This window comes from Dermacentor variabilis, chromosome 4 (assembly GCF_050947875.1).
Source record: "Dermacentor variabilis isolate Ectoservices chromosome 4, ASM5094787v1, whole genome shotgun sequence".
Lineage (NCBI taxonomy): Eukaryota > Metazoa > Arthropoda > Arachnida > Ixodida > Ixodidae > Dermacentor > Dermacentor variabilis.
The window spans coordinates 16545993-16566623 of record NC_134571.1 but is presented as its reverse complement, the minus strand read 5'-3'; the positions used below and the strand labels follow the sequence as shown (position 1 = coordinate 16566623).

The 20631-nt window shown below is 45.5% G+C and overlaps 1 protein-coding gene across 1 annotated transcript in view; it reads right to left on the bottom strand.

The window, feature by feature from the left end:
- The window catches only part of LOC142577789 (uncharacterized), a 74826-nt gene that overhangs the window by 18853 nt on the left and 35342 nt on the right, over positions 1-20631 (bottom strand). Inside the window, exons 12-15 of the mRNA XM_075687240.1 lie at positions 15817-16043; positions 14348-14472; positions 14105-14211; positions 5348-5649 (exon numbers count right to left, since the gene is read on the bottom strand). Of these exons, the coding sequence (XP_075543355.1) occupies positions 5348-5649; positions 14105-14211; positions 14348-14472; positions 15817-16043 (761 nt within the window). The remainder of the gene's footprint in view (positions 1-5347; positions 5650-14104; positions 14212-14347; positions 14473-15816; positions 16044-20631) is intronic.

Below are 20631 nucleotides of genomic sequence, written 5' to 3'. Positions count from 1 at the left end.
TGGCCTTAAATCTCATTCCATCGTGAGTACTGCAACTAAAGTGGCCATTAAATTTATTTGCTAAAGTTTTTCACTTAAATATATGTTTGTCAATTTTAATTTCGTCGGTGCGGGGCGCTTGTTTGGGCAAAAATATAATTGTGTTTAAGGTATTCCACATTTGTTTGGTGTCTTTGATTTCGTCGAAGATAGTAAAGTAATAATTACGTTTGGCTTGCATTAATATTTTGGCAAGATTGTTTCTGTAAGTCTTAAACATTTTTAGTGCATCTAAATCACGATTTTTCAAGAACATCTGGTACAGCCTGTTTTTTGTACGTATCATTTTTAAGTGACTTATTGTTATCCGAGGTTTACGTGCATTTTTGGCTTCGTTATTTCTTTGTAAGGGAAGCATCGTTTATAGAGAGAGGTGAAAAGTCAATGAAACGCTCATATGCGGTATCAGACGAAGAGCACGCAAGAACCTCGTTCCAACCCGTCGTGACGAGTTAATCTCGGAACTGAGACAGTGCAACCGTGTTGATGTCCTGATATATTATTTTCGCAGTGATGTCTTTGGTCGTATGATACGTGTCAGTGATTAAATAAATGGGCGAATGGTCGCTAAGGGTCAAATTAATGGCACCAGAAAATAGGTCATCAAGTGGTTGGTCATGAAAAGGTCTATAAGTGTTGCGCTGTTTGCAGTAATACGCGTAGGGGCGATTATTACATTAGACAAAAAATGAGAATCGAGGATTGCAGATAATTCACTTCGCTTAGTAGATTTTACAACCATATCGATGTTTAAGTCACCTCCTAAAATTAAAGTGTATTGATTTGCATTAACAAACGAAAAAACAGCATCTGGACATTTGAAAAACTCTATCAAACTAGCATCAGGTGGTCTATACACCACAGCAAACAGAAATTTATCGCGTTTTAAACAAAGAGCTTCAATATCGGCTGTGGACCATGAAAGATAATCTAGGAAGTCGCAGCTAATACACAAGTTTACAAATATGCAAACATTGCCACCCCTTCTCGATTTCCTATTCAAGTAAAGATCCCTGTATCCATCCAAATGTATAGTGTCATGATCATTATACTATGTCTCAGTTAGCATTATAACCGAGAAAGAAGACCCAAATTCATGTAAAAACATACAAAAGTCGTCATATTTTCGACGTGCTGACTGCATATTCAAATGCATAAAAGTTAAAGGCGATTTACATCTTTCCACAATATCGGACATGAGAGTCGTCGGAACGATGCAGGATACACTCATTGATTATTTGTATGGTTCAGAATATAAGTACATATAGTTTGATTTACACGCAATATTATGTAAACATGACACTGCAATAAATACCCGTATTTATAAATAGCAGCGTACGGCGAAGTAGGGACCAGACAAACGAAGGATATGGCTTTACCAACAAATGTCATCAGCAGTGACAGAAAATAAAACCATGCTTTTTCCTGACGCATGTCACGATACAAGTAGACATAGAAAGCATCCTCACAAAAGGAAGTGGGCCAACTACAGAATAGTACTTCGAAAGCTAGAACATAGAAGACATAAAAAAGTAGGCAGCAACTTTTGCGAAGAGATCAAACGCATGGCGAGCAACGCATGCCTACATTGCCTTCACTCCCGCTAGACTATCGGTCAGTGAACAGCTATGTGTCCCCTTGACACATTTGACCGGCCTGATAAGATGCGGCGTAGGAAGGGCTGTTCTTCAACGCTTGCAGCGCTGCCATAGGTCACTTTGTATACCATGCGCCGCAGCCGCACCTGGGGATGTACAGTGTGCCAGAAATGCGCAAAAAATACCTTTGTTTTAATCTGCAGTCTTTTTTTCTGTTGATCTTGAAAGCGCTACATTAGGGTGCATGGCTAAATCGTTCTTTACGGCATACATGTAACCACCCGCGGCTTTCAAGCAGGCGATCCAAGATGTAGGCGGCGCTGGTACTTCTCTGCTCGCCTATACGCAGTGCCTGGGCAGGAACTGTCCCAGAATCCAAAACGAAAACCGCCCAAAGCAAGTGAGAATATTTTGACATCCGCGACTTCATAATAAAGTACCAGTTCAAGGGTTCGGCCTAAACATTCAAAACGAAAGCGCAAATTCCCGATTTCGAATCTCACGAACCACAGCGTCATTGCTTTCATAGAATAATTACTAGGAGAACCTGACTTTGGAAATTCGTAATTTTCAACAAAGTGCTACCTAAAGAATAATTACGGAAACAATATTATTATTATGCTATGGCAGGATTCGAAGACAGGACATCTCGCATAGAAGTCCGATATTGAAACCATGCGCCCGATAACGTAATTTATTCTAATCTCTTTTTATTCCAATCTCCTGACACCAAAGTTACGCATAACGACCCACGTAAGCATTGGGCGGTAACCCACAGCGTTGTTTGAAAAGCACAATCAAACGCGCTCCTCGTTCATAGGCGGTCACTTTTTTTTTTTGCTTTCTAAGCGAATACCACTGCCTAGATTGAGCAGACTTTCTTTTAAATTGGCTGACAAGAGGCGAGAAGCACACTGAAGTGGAGAGGGTTCCGACGGACCCGAGCCAGCACAGTGAAAGTATATAACCAGACGAAGAGAGTTGTGCCGGAGTCTGCGATTGGCCCGCTTCTCCCTTACTTCGCTTGTTTGGCTGGTCGAAAATCGCGGCTGCGTGTAGCGGAATGTTAAAAATGCCGTCATAACGGATCCTCAGCCAGGAATAGTTGCCAGAGCGATGTCGCATACGTTCCGAAAGAGCTCGATAACGTTATACTGCCAAGTAAAAATTTCTATTACATGAAAATAAATCCATGCTCCCCGGCAGCTCCGAGTGGCCGGTGCCAGAGCGATTGGCGTGCAGCCATCTTTTATTCCTTTCAGAACAAGGCAGACTCCAGCCATTCAGAAAAACAAATCAATTTCGTTCGCCATTTTAATGCGTCTTTAACGCGTGCATGTCACTTTGACGAGGTGAGTTTTCGCGCTTTCGTGACATCGCGTGACAGTCAGGCAAAGTGGGCGCCGCCCGAAACCTTTCGCCAGTAGCAGAGGGCACATGGCGATAAAGGCGACAAATGAAAAACGATTATTTTTATTTCGTTTTGTTCTAATCACGCATAATAAGTGTGCATGCATCATATCAGAATATATCAGTTCTCGGGGTTTTCAGGACGTCGCATGAGAGACAGGCGAAGTGGGGTGGCCCGAAAACTTCTTGACCAATCGTTGAGAGGAAAAAGTTTGGAATAACTTTACATTATAGCGCCCGTGCTACACTTTGTTCTCCTTCACAACAATACGCACAGACGTACAAAGCAGATCACTTGCTACTAAACAATATGAACGCATTCTTTGGTTAGACTGTATCTACTTAAAATGCCTTGAAAGAGGCCAGCACTGATACCAAACCGTCAAGCTCCTGAACGCCATGGACGCATGCATCGACAAGCGGCGTAGAATGCACTTACAGCAGCAGTAGTATCAACTTCATTTATCATTTTTAAAGGTAAAGGGGCCGAGTGGTAGAGGGCGGGAGGGGTCTACATGACGTAGTCCTTTACCACCCTCTAAGCGCACCCCAGGATGCCCTTCTGAACGTCGAGCCTGGAGCTGCGCAAGGCGGAACCCCACTGCTCCTCACTAGTTATGAAATTATTAAGGAGTAATGGGGTGATGAGGGCATCGCCACATAATGTGGTTGAGATTTGCCTTGGCTGCTGAGCAGAAATGGCAGGAAGGTGCGGTGTGGAGAGGGGGGTGAAAGCCGTGAAGAAGGTGAGGGTGGAGAAAGGTGCGAGCCGTAGCTGTTGCCACAGCATCTCGCGTTTGTGCGGAGAATTACATGCCAACGAAGGAAACGGCAGACGACCAACTGTATAATGTGCACTGATGTGAAATCTAAGAAGGGGATCACGCGCGGAAAGCGGCGTCTCGAAGGCAACGATTTGTGACTCGGCTAATGCCTGCACCGGGTCCGTTAATCCTCGCGCACTGGTGTGAGCCATCTCATTGCGGGGGAGACCCGCCCTTGCTGGGGTCGAAATGAGGCCTATGTCTTGTGTGGGCAGGTGAGAGAGAATTAGGGAAAAGGCTGGCCGCGAAACCCTGCCCACTCAGAACTTGCGGATGGCTGGTTTTGAGTCTCTGACAATGACGAAGAAATTTGGAATAGCTTAAGCCAGGGCTATGGCCGCCTCCTCCGCCTCCTCCGGAGAGGAAGCATGGACAGAGGCGGCCGTAGGTAACTGGCCCTGCGAATTGATTACTGAGAGGGGATATGTCGAACCAGTGCTATTTTCGGCGGCGTCGACAAAGAGCACGTCGGTTGAGTTGGAAAATTTTCTTTGTAGGCCCTTAGTCCTTTTCCTCCTGTGTAGGATAGGATGTATAGGTTACATCTTTTTAGAAGGTGGTGGTATATGTATATTTGCATGTATGTGGCATCGAATGGTGTGTTTTGGGTGAGCGAGAGAAGGTGAGGAAAGGCATAAGGAGTTAAGATTGTGTCGTTATAAATTTCTCGCGGGCAAGCCAGGGCGTTTCGATTTGGCTGCCTAACAGGCTGAACCGCAGCAATTAGTAGCGATTGTGCGTGTTCACTGCGTTCTTTATTTAGAAAAGTATAACTTTTGCTCAAAGTTAGGAAAACGAAGGCAGATAAAGCGCAATAAAAGGAGCCATAAGAAAGTCTCAGTCCATAAGCACGAAGATCAGACAAATTCATCTACTAGCCATCATTCCCACGGTGGCTCAACGATTGCAGAGCCAGAGTTTCCTCTTTAATTACTGTAGGAAACTTTATGTTTGTTTTAGTATGACGTGAGGGATTTGAATGTATTTTCAGTTGCTATGGCCGCTTTTGTTTTTGTTTCTGGGAAGGTTCTCGAAGTTCACTAGGTACCGTGCTGGGTACTTTCAGGATAAAACGTAACCCTTCTTTAGCGACAAACTGTTAACTATAGGGCCGATACCCACCGTGGTGGCGTATTGACTTTGGGGTTTGGGTGCTAAGCCCGAGGGCGTGGGCTCTAATCCAAACCGCGGCTTCCTCATTTCTATGGGGACGAAATGGAAAAACGCAAGTGAATGGTGCATTGGGTGCACATTAAAGAACTCCAGATGGTAAAAATAAATCCGGAGTCCCCCGCTACGGGATGCCTTTTGGCATCTAAAATCCAGAACTTCATTTCCCTAGGGCCGAGCACAGGCTGTCCAATGCTCAGAATATACGGAGGAGCTAAAGCATGAACTTCAAGCCCGTCGTTCTTGTTGCTTCTTTTGTAGCTTACCGAAGCTCCGCGCGTTGTAAGACTTGCCTCACGGACTCACCTCACGAGCTGGGCGAATTCTTTAAAGAGATTATTCGTGATGTACGTTCTCGTGTTCGGAATGTACGCAGTGATGAACCGAACTGCTGGCAGGAAATCCACGAGCGATAGGAAGCTTGAGTGGCGCAGAAAGCTGGTGAGAAGTTTCTCGATGAAGCGACCTTCGGGATCTTTCCGGTTATACCGCCTCCCGAACACCAGCGCCGAGATGTTGTTGGCCACGCTGGCCGCGACCGTCTGTCCCACCAACGTCGGTCGACCGTTCTTTGTCAACAGGTAGTCGGTGAAGTCCTGCACCTCTTCCTGAATACATGGGACAGGAATAAGAAGAAAGTTCAGCTTTAGGCCAATTCATATTTCATGATTCGATACATAAACCGCATTTATAAGAGCGCATGGCCTCCGATCCGAAGTGGCCGCTTATCTTCCCGACACCAAGCGTACGCAACAAGCTTTACAGATGCTAGCGGCAACTACAGGGGCTGTTAAACTTTCTTCACTCGACTGTAGGCATGGTTCGGAATTTGTATAGTTCTTCCGGTTGCAAACTCTAGTAGCTCTCAAACCTTTCTTATAGTTGCCTGTTGGCGGCGCCATAAGCCATCGATATGGCTGTTTATGGTGCCAGGCATAATTCTCGACCGCTATACATATGTATAATACCTGATTAGCACGAACACTGTAGGGGACTATTATCGGCGCCCCGTTTCATAGGTAGTTTGAATATCAATCAATTATTCAATCAATAATTTATTTAATGTGCCCAAGAACGTCACTGAGGTCTGAGTGCTGGTGCACAGAAAGCAAGAACAAGAAAGCTGGAAAAACAACTAACAACGAAATAATGAGACTGTTCAATATCTATCATTTCTGTTTTTAGAAGATTGTCGTATTTTCGGCAACCTTTGCAAAAAAGTTTAAGAGCCTAAATCCCGGATCTGCTTCCAACTCTGGAAGAGTTTATTTTATGTAATCACATGAAAAATCATTTTAGTGAAGGCTGAGCGAAATGATTTCTAAATTGATGTACATGTGACGCGAGCAGGAGGTTGCGGACGGAGACAAACATGGTCGACCTAACACTGTCTTTATTCTTCGTCTACCTCTTTCTCCACTATTGCACCGTACCGTCCTATTGTGCTGTTCGTCACACGCTTGCCCCTCCCGCCGAGAGAGTCGTAGATACAAGGGCGGATGATATCGTCATAATGTCCTCACATATGGACGATGTCAGTCTGGCAGTCCGGTGACGTCCAGCAGTGCTCAGGTGTCCGAGGCTGGCTGTTGCACTCCGGAGACATATGCATGCCCCGATGAAGGAAATTTTCGATGCATGGGAGCTGTGGGAACTCTGGTGTCGTTGCGACTTGGAGACACGTGGTGTCTCCTGCTCGGACCTTCGGTGGACTGGGTCATTATGACGACATACGCCTGGAAAATGTCTGTTGTCTTTTTTGTCCTTGTGCACAGAGTTGCTGCAGGAATCCTTGGCATGGGAGCAGTCTTGATAGGTGTTGCTGAAGGTGTGTTCGGCAACGTTTCTTTCTTGCAAAATGTCATATTCGTTGCATTTGCCTCGGGTTTAGTTGCCTTGCGCAATGACGTTTTCCTTGTCGCATCTGTGCTTTCGGCGACGCTCTCCATCGTCGTCCGTGTCGAAGTTGTTCCTGAAGTTGCGGACGTTGATCCTTGTGATGTTGCGACAGTTGTTGAGGTATCGTGTCTATCGGAATATGCTTTTGATTACTGGTGCTAACTGACGTAGGGATGAATGAGTAGTGTGTACACCGCTCCTTTTGGTGAGATTTGTCTGGTGGCGAGTACAGTGTGGCAGCCTTCTCAGAAGGCTTTTCCGAGGCTGCCGCAGCGACATGAGGAATGGCGGTTTCAGTAATTCCGCAGTGTGTGATGCTGCTCTGCGTGTACGACGATTCTGCACTGGTAGCGTCTTGTAGAAGTGTAGTACGCAGAAGGCTTGAGAGTCGCGAAGCAGCTAGATCTCTAGATGTATATGACTCCAAATTGTCTTCGCCTTGAAAGGTATGCGTGTTGGTGCTGGCACTTCTATTCCGATTTCGTCCTGGCAGTAAGCAAGTTGACTTCGTTTCATCGGCATAAGTAGCAGCTGCGCTTGAGATGGGGCGTTGTTTGGCAGCCGTTGAAGTGTCACGTACCAAGAAACCCGGTGGCGGGCCGCGCGTGCAAAACAGCGGTGTGAGCGCGTCCCTCTTCCAGGAAGGGTAACTACATGGGAACGTTGTCTACGATTCGGTCATACGGGACTTTGTTGGAATTTATAATGATCGCTATGTGGAGACTGTGGGTGGCTGCGGCAACCCAAATGTAATGTTTCCAGCTGTTGGATAATGAGAGAGTCTGAAGCGTACACCTTAAATCTACCGATCATCTCTTCCTTGATTTTCTCCCACGATTCATCCTTATCAAATATATGCGTTAGGTAGAAGCGAAATGTCTCACCGATGACATAGTCATTGAAGTTGGCGACCATAACCTGTTCTAACCATGATGCAGCGGATGCGTGGTGCTCAAGGAGGCGAAATCAGTCTTCCACGGGCCCATCGTCCGCTGATACGGTGTACCTGGGTATGTCCAAGGCGTTCGGTGACGCGGTCATGATGCTGGTTGGTGTCGGTGGTGGAGTTGTCCGCTCCGGGTTTACGCCATGGTGTTGAGTACTTGCTTGATGATTTGAGGTCAATAACGTGGCTGTCAGGTCTTTATCCTGCCGACTTGTGTGGCGCGAGGAGGAGGTTGCGGACGGACACAAACATGGTTGTTGTTGTTGTTGTTGTTGTTGTTGTCCTGAGTGGCCGTGGCGCATACCCACAGTGGGGCATTGGCCAAGAATCGGGTGGTTCAATTAGGTGCATAAGAATAATAATGATAGCAAGGGAGTTAACAATTTGAGCGTTGGAGTTTAAAAGTGAACGTTTTCTGTTTGGAGAAAAAAGGAAATAATCAGATGAAAACCGGGTGCGAAATAATAATAATAATAATAATAATAATAATAATAATAATAATAATAATAATAATAATAATAATAATAATAATAATAATAATAATAATACATGATAGATAAGAAATAAAAGAAAGCTACGTTCGGGAGGGAGAACGATCAATAACACGCAAATCGATTGGTTTCGATGAGGTAATTTTAGATTGTCAAGCAAACATTTCTGTGGCTGAACCCAATAATGGAGGCTCCGAAAGATAGGATCACAGGCACTGATAAAGTTAAACCAATAGAGCGAAGCGGGATTTCGAGTAGTCGTTTTCTCATAATCGAAAAACGTCTACAAGACAGCAAGAAATGGTCTATTTTCCCCGCTTCGCCACAGAATGAGCATAATGGTGAGGTGACCAGACCAGACCTGTAGAGGTAGAAGTTCAATGCAGGTATACGGCAGCGCAGCCTAGTGAGCGTCACTTCAAGTTTCCGTGTTCAGCAAAAATCTCTGTTTCAAGGGTGTAGGAGATGTCCGTAATCCACAGAGTTAGTAATTGCGGAGCCTGATACTGTCTGTATAATGGCACTCCTGCGAAATCTAGCAGCAGTAACATAAGCAGTCAAAGGGCAGCAAGGGAAAATCGGGCCACTTATCGATGTCTTGGCTACAGAGTCTGCAATTTCATTTATGATTAGTCCTTTATGGCCAGGCACCCAAACCAAACGCACGTTTCTCAAGTAACCAGGTACCAATGAATTAAATTTCCTCATCACGCGAGAATCACTAGAAGCAGTAAGGGATAACGAATCAGTGACTATCATGGCTGACGTAATTGATGGTCCTAATTTGAGTAATGCCAGCACCAGGGCCATGAATTCGGCTAAAAAGATCGGTATGAAATCTGGCAGCCGAAGATAAAATGTCCAATCGAGAATCGGGAAAAATATTCCTACACCTGACTTTTCTTCACATTGTGAAGCATCTGTAGCAATTACAACGTTTGTTTGAAGGTTTTTCAGATCTTGTAATATACCGTCTAGAATACGGTGTGGAAGTAATTTTGCATTATTAGGAAAAATGTCATCGAATTGTATGTCCGTTGCAACACCTCTGTCGGGAATAGGAAGTACATCGCATATTCGCACGCCCAAAGAGTCAAGTAATTTTTGCACGAATATAATTTGCGGAGTATGTAGTCGCGGCCAGATGACACCGAAAAACAATGCAGGCTGTGAAATAAAGATTGTTTCGGGATGACGCAGCGGTGATTTATAAATACTTAAGAACGTCTGCACCGTCAAAAGCCGGAACCTTCACGAAAGTGGAAGAACACGGGATTCTAGATAAAGAATAGAATTTGCAACAAATTTAGAAAGACCTAAACACAGTCGTAATGCTTCTCTCTCTAAGAGGATTAGAGGATGGGACATGTAAGCTGGAGCTCCAGAGAAGAGCACGCAACCAAATTCTAATACAGGGCGAACGTACATACGATATATCATTAGGAGTGTATCTCTTCTCAATCCTATTCGATGACTGTTCAGCCTACGCAATATGCCAATTGCACGGGTACCTTTTCCAGTCACATGATCTATGTGCGAGCGCCAGTTGAGAGAGGCGTTATAAATAATTCCCAGGTATTTAACAGATTCCACCTGTGGTATGTCTTGAAGGTGGTAAGACAATGAAATGTGCACTATGTCACGTATCGGAAAAACGAGAACAGCACATTTGCTGTCATTGAGTGTGAAGTGACTAGCATCTAGCCACCTCTCCAGAGCATAAAGGTAAGTTTGCAGCCGTTGGTATAGCGTGTGGATGTTGTTTGCAGATGCAAAAAACGCAATATCGTCTGCATAAACATAAGTAGTTATTTCTTGATGACAAGGTAGTGTGCTCATGAGAATATTAAAAAATACCGTGGAAAGAACTGAGCCTTGCGGTACGCCTCTCGTTTGTTTTCGCCGCTTTCGTAGCAATAGAATTCCCTTTCACGTAAGAATGACTGAATCCACGCTACTATATACCCAGGAACACCACAGGAAAGTAACCGATTGATCAACACAGTGTGCTCCACAGTGTCGTATGCCTTAGCGACATCGAACGTCAATAAGGCAGCGTATTGCTTATGACGTCGAGTGAGTTGTATTCGGCTTTCTAAGTCGACGTGGGCATGCCAGATGGAGTAGCCGGCCCTGAAACCAATCTGACAGGGACTAAGAATGGAATTATCATTAATAAATTTCATGATACGACGGTGAAGAAGCCTCTCAATGAATTTTACTAAGTTTGATGTAAGCGCAATGGGCCTAATGTTCTCCAATACATACCTTCCTTCTTGTTTCTTAAGCATCAATATTACTTTGGCGAGTTTCCAATGCAACGGAATCCAAGCATATTTAATTGAATAATTCACCAGGTCTAAAAGAACGTTAGGCGATTCCTGCAACAATATCTTTAACATTGCATTTGTGACACCATCAGGGCCAGGGGCTGAATTCGGTAAACATAGTGCAGTCTCATTTAGTTCAGCTAAGGAAATTGGAGTAGAGCCATTCCAAGGATCTAATGTAGAATGAATAGCCGGAAGCCTGGCCGTAAATCGATTTTCTAAGCCCTCGGCAATCTCTTCTACGGATACGCTCAGTTCCTGCGGGGTCAAAACAATTGAGTCTAATGTTAAGGGTGTTGGTAGCACCTTCCTAGCACGAAGGATGCAAATAAATCGCGCTTATTTTTTTTATTTAGATAGCTAATCGTAATGTCTAATATCATATTCCTCTTTAGCTCGATTAACAGTACGCTTAAGTACACCAGCGTGAAACTGATAGTTTTTCCAATTTGTCGGGCACAGATTATGCAGAAGCATTTTCCAAGCGGCCTTTCTTTTTCTATAGTCCCGGATACACTCATTATTCCACCAAGGACGAGCGGTGCCTTTAGCCGAAGGGATGACAAATTCAGCTTGCTTCCGGGAATCCTCTAGAATTGAGCAAATGGTTGAAGCGATTTCCTTATCATTGGCATTGGCAAGTTTTGAAACGGCAGAACGCAAGAAAGTCTTAAATTTCGTATGGTCCACAAATGTGCATGCCTGGTATTCTAAAGATGTTATTGGACAACTGATTTCAAATGACACAGGAAGATGATTCCTGTTGGTTTCTTAGTCAACCGCTACCCACGACAAAACCTTGATGCCAGCGCTATACAAAATGTTAAATCTAACACTGAACGAAAGGGTCGTCTAGCAAACGTTACTTGTCCTGTGTTCTGACATGAAAGGTGACTTTCAATAGTCCACTCCCAAAGTCGCTTACCACAGAAATCTGCTTTTAGCCCCCACGATACGTGATGCGAATTAAAATCCCCTACAAACAAAATTTCTTTTCTACAGGCAGCCACAGCCCTATCAAGTTGACGTGTACTTTGCACACCAGTGGGGAAATAAGCATATATAATTGAAAATGGATGGTATCCTGGGAGACATAAATCTATGGCCAAAATTTCGAAGTCGCCGTCCATGATTTGAAAAGAAATTTTTGCCTTGTGACAAATTTTACTGGAAGCCAGTATCATTAATCCTCCACCTCGCGAGTCTCGATCTAATCGGAAAGACCGAAAACCTTTTGAACGAAAATTTTTCTCTGGTAAAAGCCACGTATATTGAAGAAGTGAGACATCTGGATTGAATTGAATAGATAGGCAAGATAAATCTGTTAAAGCTGAAAATATAGAACGACAGTTCCACTGCAGCACTTTGAACTGTCCAATGGTGTTGAACGCACAGCAGCGGCAACTGCCGCCTTTAGAATATTTTCTGTAAGCACAGGAGATGGTTGACTCTTTTTTGATTTTGGTTTCATATTTTTTGAAATTGGGGACCCCATACGTTTGGGAGCTCGAGTGTCAAGTTCCATATCTGTGACACTAACAGTGTCTGAATAAGAGGGCTCATCCTCGCGTGGTTGGACTAGAGAAGTAGTGTCTGTGGAATGTTCTGCAACTGCGGAAGGCGTCTCTACCTCGTTGCTAGGCATTCGAGGTGTGGCGTTAGATACTGGGGACTGCATTGGTGTCCTAGTGGTCTGCATTATTTGCATCATGTGACTCGAAATGATTTTCGCTAAGCAATCAGAGAGACTGGATATCAATTTATCCATAGCTTTAGCCACTGCTTTTCCACAGCAGAGTCAATTACTTCTGAGAGATTAAGATCCATGCTTGGAGCGTTGCACGCTGTAACACCAGAGCATCCGAAGGCCCTGTCTTCGATAACTGAAATTGCATCTCTTCGGGAGCACCGACGGCGGTCGATTATTTCAAGAATTTGTATCTCTTGAGCACGAGCTGAGCAGTTCGAATAGTCGGCTCGGTGTTCTCCCCCACAGAGGCAGCACTTTTGAGATTGAGTAGAGCATTCACTTGAAGAATGACCATCCCCACAGGTGCAGCAAGGCAAGCTAGACTTACATCCTCCTGCGCTGCGCCCAAATCTCCAACAATTCTTACACTTGATTGGACGTGACGCAAGCGGCTCTACACGCAACACAAGAGGCCACACCTTTATTTAAGATGGACATGATGTGCCCACAAACGTGGTAATTACAGATTCTGTCAGAACCCTCTCGTTATTTGCCAGTCGATTGCAACATGGTCACCAGAACACTGCCTTTATTCTTCGTCTACCTCTTTCTCCACTATTGCACCGTACCGTCCTATTGTGCGGTTCGTCAGATATATTTGTAAGATATCCAGAAGTTTAAAGCTCCTTCTTAATGCAAAAAAGGGCAAGGCGTGCAGACACGGACACAAGACAAGTGGACAACACGACCATCCACTTCTCTTCTCTTGGGTCCGGGTCTGCAAGCCCTACCCTTTTTTTCATTATAAATACTTGTCAACTAGCTCAGCTTTGTGCCTTTCTAAGCTCCTTCTTAAAGTGTTATGCGAGCTTTGAGTGTGTGCTTAATGCGTAGACGTATTAGCATCTTTCACGATCGGGCCCAGAGCGGACCCTTATGTATAGTACGCTCCAATAAATAATTCTTCGTTTTCATTCCTTAATTTTTTTAGTATTTCATCTGCAAAGATAACAAATTTCGCATTGTCTGTCCCACAGGCATTCACTTGAAGTATTAACACTGGACATGTCACTGACGTAGCAAGGCGGAGGGGGAAATGTCTACCATATGACAGTATGTCCTGTTTGATACTACTGGCCGTAATTGCGGCAGCGCTATTTACAAATACCGAAATAAATTGTCCAAGAAGCCGAAGACGATATAAAGTTGAATATACTCGGCTATATGTGCAGTGTGCCGAGAGGTTGTTAGTGACGGTATCTTGGCTCAGCCTTGCATGCCTCAGACCTAATTGCTGTAAAAAAAACTACTCACAGTACATGGAATGTTTCCTTATGAATATATCTGGAAACAAACAGCACTAAAAATTTTCAGTATGGTTTAGGTAAATAAGAGAGAAATGCATTTGCTCTACATCGCACCTCTATGAGGTCACGGATCCATTACTTAAACTGTGTGAACCACATCGCAAAGTATTTTTCAGGAGCTCACTCGCCACCCATCCTGCCTGTTCGAGAAGCGAAGTGCAACTGACTATGGCCAGGGGCAGACCAACCCAATTAAAACCGAAAACGCAGTTCTGTATCTTTTTGCCTTTTTTTGTGCCGAGCACTGTTTGTTCTCCAAATCTGTACCTACCAACTTCCTTAACTAGTCTAACTATTATTAAGGCAGTTTATTTGGTATGTCAGTACATAAGTTTCTTACTCGGATATGTTCCTCCATAGATTTCTTGGCAAATCCAAGGTTCCTCAGTACATGAAAGGTATACCTTCTGTTCACTTGCCATGGTTCTCCGTTCATAGTTAAAATACCTGTGAAAAACAACCAGCCATAAAGTTAGTACATTCTATAAAGTCGGCGAGGAATAATCTCAGGTCTGCAGCGCTGCAAGACAAAGAAAAAAAACATAGAAGCACGTAAATGCAACTGTAGATAGTGCTAGTTAACCTCTGACTCCCAGGTAACGAAAGATGAAATCATCTGGCCTGTAGAGCACGTCGGGATTTGCCAGTCCTTCCCGGATTGACGCCAGGTCGTTTAGCACTACCACATCCTTGGACCCAAGGCGAATCCTGCAAATGTTGTGTTTTTAGACTGTTTTACAACATTCCGAACTGTAGCAAGAAACAATGACTACGTCTTGCTTGCTTTCCTTTTTAGGGACAGATTTTAGGAAACACAGAGGCCATTACTCGTGCCGTTCGGATAAGCGACCACACTGCGAGAATAGACACATCCACAGGATGCAATTAGAAGATGAAGAGGAAACCGCTGCGTTGTAGATTAGCTTTTCTTTCAACTCCTGAATTACTGCATACCCATACTTACAAATATGCTTATGGTAGTTTGCAGATGTCCAACTTTATACCGTAACTATAGATAGCTTGCACGTGACGTCACAGACGCATCTTCCCACCACGACGGTTCTCCAATATGGCACTTGTGCAAGCCATCAATAATGTGCGTCTATGAGATGTGCTCGGAGCTGAGCTGTAACGCTATGCCAAATCATACAGCCAATGTTTTAAGGTGGGACCTACACTTTATGAATGCGATTTCGCTTTGCCGCTGGCGTTCTACGCCTCGTCCTCCTCCACATGCTCCACAGAGGCTAGTGCAAAGTGCTTATGAAATTGGACATTGCGTTTAAGAATCGTCGTAGCTACGTTCAGCACCTAAAGGGACCGTCAATCAAGGGACACTGCGACTCGGAAGCACCTATGATTCCGTTCTCATTGACTGGTTCTTTGGCTAGCCACGCGCTAAAGTCTGGAGTCACTATAGCCGGTAAGACATCATATATATCAGTATTATAAGCATTTCGAGTCGTTTTACCCGTTGCCTACAGAAAGCACTCACAAAAAGTGACGCAGAGAGCTCACAACACAGATAGATTCCTGCAGCCACGTTTTTCTCCCTGTTTTTATTTTACTGACATGTTAGAGAGGCGTTGGCGCACAATATGCGGCGTCGGCTACTCCTTGATTCAATAATAGTTATAGTGCCTTGCACATATGCTGCTGTGCATGCTCATGCACAACTCTGATACTCTTGTACACGTAACGTGCACATATAAAATGCCTTATATATATATATATATATATATAATAACATATACTATCATGATCTAGGTATATAACGTACATATTATTTATTGCGTATTTATATACCATGCACTACACCAATTGACAGTATCCTTTCTATGCGAAAAACAATTCGGTGCCATTGGTTCAGAGTGAACCTCAACATTAGGCATGAGAAATATCGCATAGAAAGTAGATGATGGCTTCACCGTTATTATAGTTAAAATTTCTAAAATCTCGCAATGCGTTTCGCTAAGAAGTTCTGTAAACTCTGTGGGTGCAGCGATGTGCTAATGGAGTGCTACTCCTTACGCCGGATTAGGAAACACCTACCCAACAATCGGTCCATGCACTTTGCTGAGCTCATGGAAAATGACGGGAAAGGGCTTCCGCATGAATGGAATGTAGCCGAGTATTGGTACACCCTTTGGGCCTGGAGGCAGACGCTTGCAATCGTCTCGTTGACGTCCCGCTGTGAGTCGCACGATGAACAGAATACTCACGAGTATAGGCGCCAGCCACAACGCCGAGATCAGCCAGGTTGTTTCCCAAGCGAAGATCTGAAGGTATAAAATTTATTAACAGGGCTGAAGGCAAAATGCAGGATGTAGAAGAGGAGGAAGTAGGTTCGACTGCTCAGCAAGCGTTCAACGTCACCAGAACAGAGCGCCTGTATAATCCTCAAAGGGGACCTGATAGAAAGTATTCGTATCGGAAGAGACACGGAATGAAAGGAAAAGGCAACACGGCCACGGAGACCATAGAAAAGCTGCAGCGAAAGACGCATCGTGGGCGCTGGGGATAGAAACCAAAATTGATAGGCAAGTTTGGGAGGTGGACCAGTTCAGAGGGAGAAGGCTAATGGAAACCAGTAATGCCGCCCCCAAGGTCTGGTCACTGTCCGCTTAATTGATCTATGAAGGGAAACGGAAATAGGCAGACATTCGCGGTAAGCTCGATGGCCTCTAGACGCAGGACACTTGCATGCATCAATACACTGGCAGGACACTGACAGCATAAAAACGGAAGGAATGCGGACATAAAATAGTCACAGCATTACCTTGTTCCAGACCAACGAACTCAGGATGATAGAGGTACAAGTTGATGACAGTGTGTTGGAGAACAATGTGCCCCAGAAGAATTACACTCGTCGCAAGCAAGGTAAAGTATACTGTAAAAGCGTGAAATATCCGTGCATGTTCACCTTTTTGCCACACTTGTGAAGGACGCGCTACTCTGCCCTTTAACAGCGTAAGGGTTGGCCGGTCTGTTATGAAAGCTGTTATGCAACCGGCTTACTTGTCCCATGACACTTTCACCGTGGAATAGAAAAGCACATGGTTGCAGTTCTCACAATACCAACTACATTAAAGAAAGCTACACATACAAATCAAACCCACTTGAAGGCTCGGTCAAACGAGCGCACCGTAAGCGTTAGACGCGTTCCAAACGTGCTCCTTGGTTACAACATGGGTTACAACCTGGGTTACAGTCCTGGTTACAACCATATTTACTTTGATTTATTTATCTGCCCTCCGGCCATATAACATTATAGGGAGGAGTGGTAGCCCAAAACGTCGTAATAAATATAAACAGAATACGGTGAGTGTCGTTATTACACGAGGAAATTGCGCCTAGTTATGCAATGTTAGCTAAAGCGTCGAGAACATGTTTATTGTTACAGATGACACTGACTTCTGCGGAAGGCGGTTCCAATTCAGGGTCGTGCACGGAATAAAAGACTGGGAAAAGGCACTTAGGGTTGGATGACTTAATTCCCGCTTAGGACTGACGATCGAAGCGGTGGGACATATTTGGTAGACGAGTAATTGAGGTATCACGGAGAGAGGTGTGACGCTATTGCTTATGAAATAAGCATAGCCGCGAAACCTTACGCCGACATAAATAGTGTGGAACGACAGAAAGCTGAGCTAGTTGGTCTAATTGTCTTGGAGAGCTAATTGTCTTGGAGTAGCTCTAGTGGCGCAATGACTTTTTCTTAGCTGGAGTCCCAAACTGTTATGCGGATTCCAGTTTAGACCGAACTATAATAATCTCTTATACAGCATTAACGTAAGAGAACATGGCGTTTTGGAAAAGTTACGGCGTATGAAGCCAAACGTGCGGTTACCGTTACTAATTAGATATTCTGTATGCAGTGCTCTAGTTCGGAGTAATGTAAGTGGCTTGAAGTTTCTACAAATTCAGAGTCCGAAGGTGTTCTGGTAACGCTTATTATTTAAATTGATTATTTCTTATTGACTAATGTGTACCATAACGCTATATAACGCCATTAGCTAGGTGTTGCACCATTCAGATATTGGATATAAATCAGTTTTAAGAGCAGAATAATCAGTCTATTTTTTAATTTCTCGAATTATAACGCAATCGTCAGTGAACAAATGGATGTTAGAAGAGAACCACGAGGAACGGTTTTTGACCAGAAATAAAGGTATATCAAAAATAAAATTGACCCGAGAACGGATCCTTGTAGCACCTCACATTGCACTTTGATAACATTTGATCTGATATAGACAGGCGCACAAAAGTAGCACTTACATTAACGAGCAAGTCATGCAGGTCACGAAGCTCCATGTCGGAGGCTCTGGTCTCACAGTGCGTTTAGGATTTCGAACCGATTAAGGGTGTTGTACTACGCAGCTTGGCACTAGGATTGGATGTAGAAGCCCCCACTACCTGTTACAGAGTTCCTTGGCCGTTATCTCATTCTCCCTACCCCCCCCCCCCCCTGTATAGGAACAGAGACATTGCCAACATACTCCACACTCGCCTCAGAAGATTGCCTGCAATAAAGGACGGCGCATGGAGGTCGTAACGCTGCACAGATACTGATTTATGAGAAAAGAAGTGTTTGTTTTATCATCAGAATAAACGCCAGCTGTTGACTGTGTGCAGAAAGAAAGTAATTGTTTCTGTAGAATTGTTGCTATTTACGTGAACATCGTGTTCTGCGGCTCGAATATTTGACCACCATTACACCAACTCTTTCCGATGAGCAGCGCGATTTATACTGCGACCGCAGTTTAGCGCTCGAAATTTGGTTTGCCTTGTCCGTCCGTCCGTTCGTTCTGCTGCGCTGACAGCAACCGTTGTCGTCATCGACGACACACAGCGACTTCTTTGTGTCGTTATCTGGCCACCTCATTATCCCCAGCTTCGCCATTGGCACAGCGTGAAGAAAAAGGAAACTTCTCCGCTGGGATCTGAACCCATGTCAGTGGAGCAATGTGCATATTAATGTCATTGTTGTTGTGATTTCCTATCAAGTATTTTGGAGTCAACAAATGATTGAGGACCTAAACAGAGAGAGTGTAAGAGTGGGGTTGAACGTTAATATGCAGAAGACAAAGATAATCATGAATAGCCGGGAAAGGGAACTGGTGTTCAGGATCGCCAGTCAGCCTCTGGAGCCTGTGAAGGAGTACGTTAACCTAGGTCAATTACTCACAGGGAACCCTGATCATGAGAAGAACATTCACAGAAGAATAAAAATGGCTTGAAGCGCATACGGCCGACATTGTAAGCTCCTGACTGGAAGCTTATAATTATCATTGAAAAGGAAGATCTACAATCCGTGCATTTTACCGGTGCTGACAAATGGGGTAGAAACTTGGAGACTGACAAAGAAGCTTTAGAACAAGTTAAGGACAATACCTTGATGTGGGCGAGTTGCTTTATCTTGACAGTCTTTAGTGCTTCGTTATAGCAGCTGTCAAGTTAAGGACTGAGCAAAAAGCGATGGAAAGAAGGATGCTAGGCATAACCTTGAGAGATAGAAAGAGAGCGGTTTGGATCAGTCAGCAAACGGGTATTGCCGATATTCTAATTGACATTAAGAGAAAAAATGAAGCTGGATGTATTACGCAGGTCAGATAACCGGTGGACAATTAGGATTACAGACTACGTGCCAAGAGAATGGAGGCGCAGTCGAGGACGGCACATGAGTAGGTGGGGCGATGAAGTTAGGCAATTCGCGGACGTCAGTTGGAATCGGTTGGTGCAGTGCAGGGGTAAATGCAGATAGCAGGGAGATGCCTTCGTCCTGCAGTAGACATAAAATAGGCTGCTGCTGCTGCTGCTGCTGCTGCTGCTGCTGCTGCTGCTGCTGCTGCTGCTGCTGCTGCTGCTGCTGCTGCTGCTGCTGCTGCTGCTGCTGCTGCTGCTGCTGCTGCTGCTGCTGCTGCTGCTGCTGCTGCTGCTGCTGCTGCTGCTGCTGCTGCTGCTGCTGCTGCTGCTGCTGCTGCTGCTGCTGCTGCTGCTGCTGCTGCTGCTGCTGCTGCTGCTGCTGCTGCTGCTGCTGCTGCTGCTGCTGCTGCTGCTGCTGCTGCTGCTGCTGCTGCTGCTGCTGCTGCTGCTGCTGCTGCTGCTGCTGCTGCTGCTGCTGCTGCTGCTGCTGCTGCTGCTGCTGCTGCTGCTGCTGCTGCTGCTGCTGCTGCTGCTGCTGCTGCTGCTGCTGCTGCTGCTGCTGCTGCTGCTGCTGCTGCTGCTGCTGCTGCTGCTGCTGCTGCTGCTGCTGCTGCTGCTGCTGCTGCTGCTGCTGCTGCTGCTGCTGCTGCTGCTGCTGCTGCTGCTGCTGCTGCTGCTGCTGCTGCTGCTGCTGCTGCTGCTGCTGCTGCTGCTGCTGCTGCTGCTGCTGCTGCTGCTGCTGCTGCTGCTGCTGCTGCTGCTGCTGCTGCTGCTGCTGCTGCTGCTGCTGCTGCTGCTGCTGCTGCTGCTGCTGCTGCTGCTGCTGCTGCTGCTGCTGCTGCTGCTGCTGCTGCTGCTGCTGCTGCTGCTGCTGCTGCTGCTGCTGCTGCTGCTGCTGCTGCTGCTGCTGCTGCTGCTGCTGCTGCTGCTGCTGCTGCTGCTGCTGCTGCTGCTGCTGCTGCTGCTGCTGCTGCTGCTGCTGCTGCTGCTGCTGCTGCTGCTGCTGCTGCTGCTGCTGCTGCTGCTGCTGCTGCTGCTGCTGCTGCTGCTGCTGCTGCTGCTGCTGCTGCTGCTGCTGCTGCTGCTGCTGCTGCTGCTGCTGCTGCTGCTGCTGCTGCTGCTGCTGCTGCTGCTGCTGCTGCTGCTGCTGCTGCTGCTGCTGCTGCTGCTGCTGCTGCTGCTGCTGCTGCTGCTGCTGCTGCTGCTGCTGCTGCTGCTGCT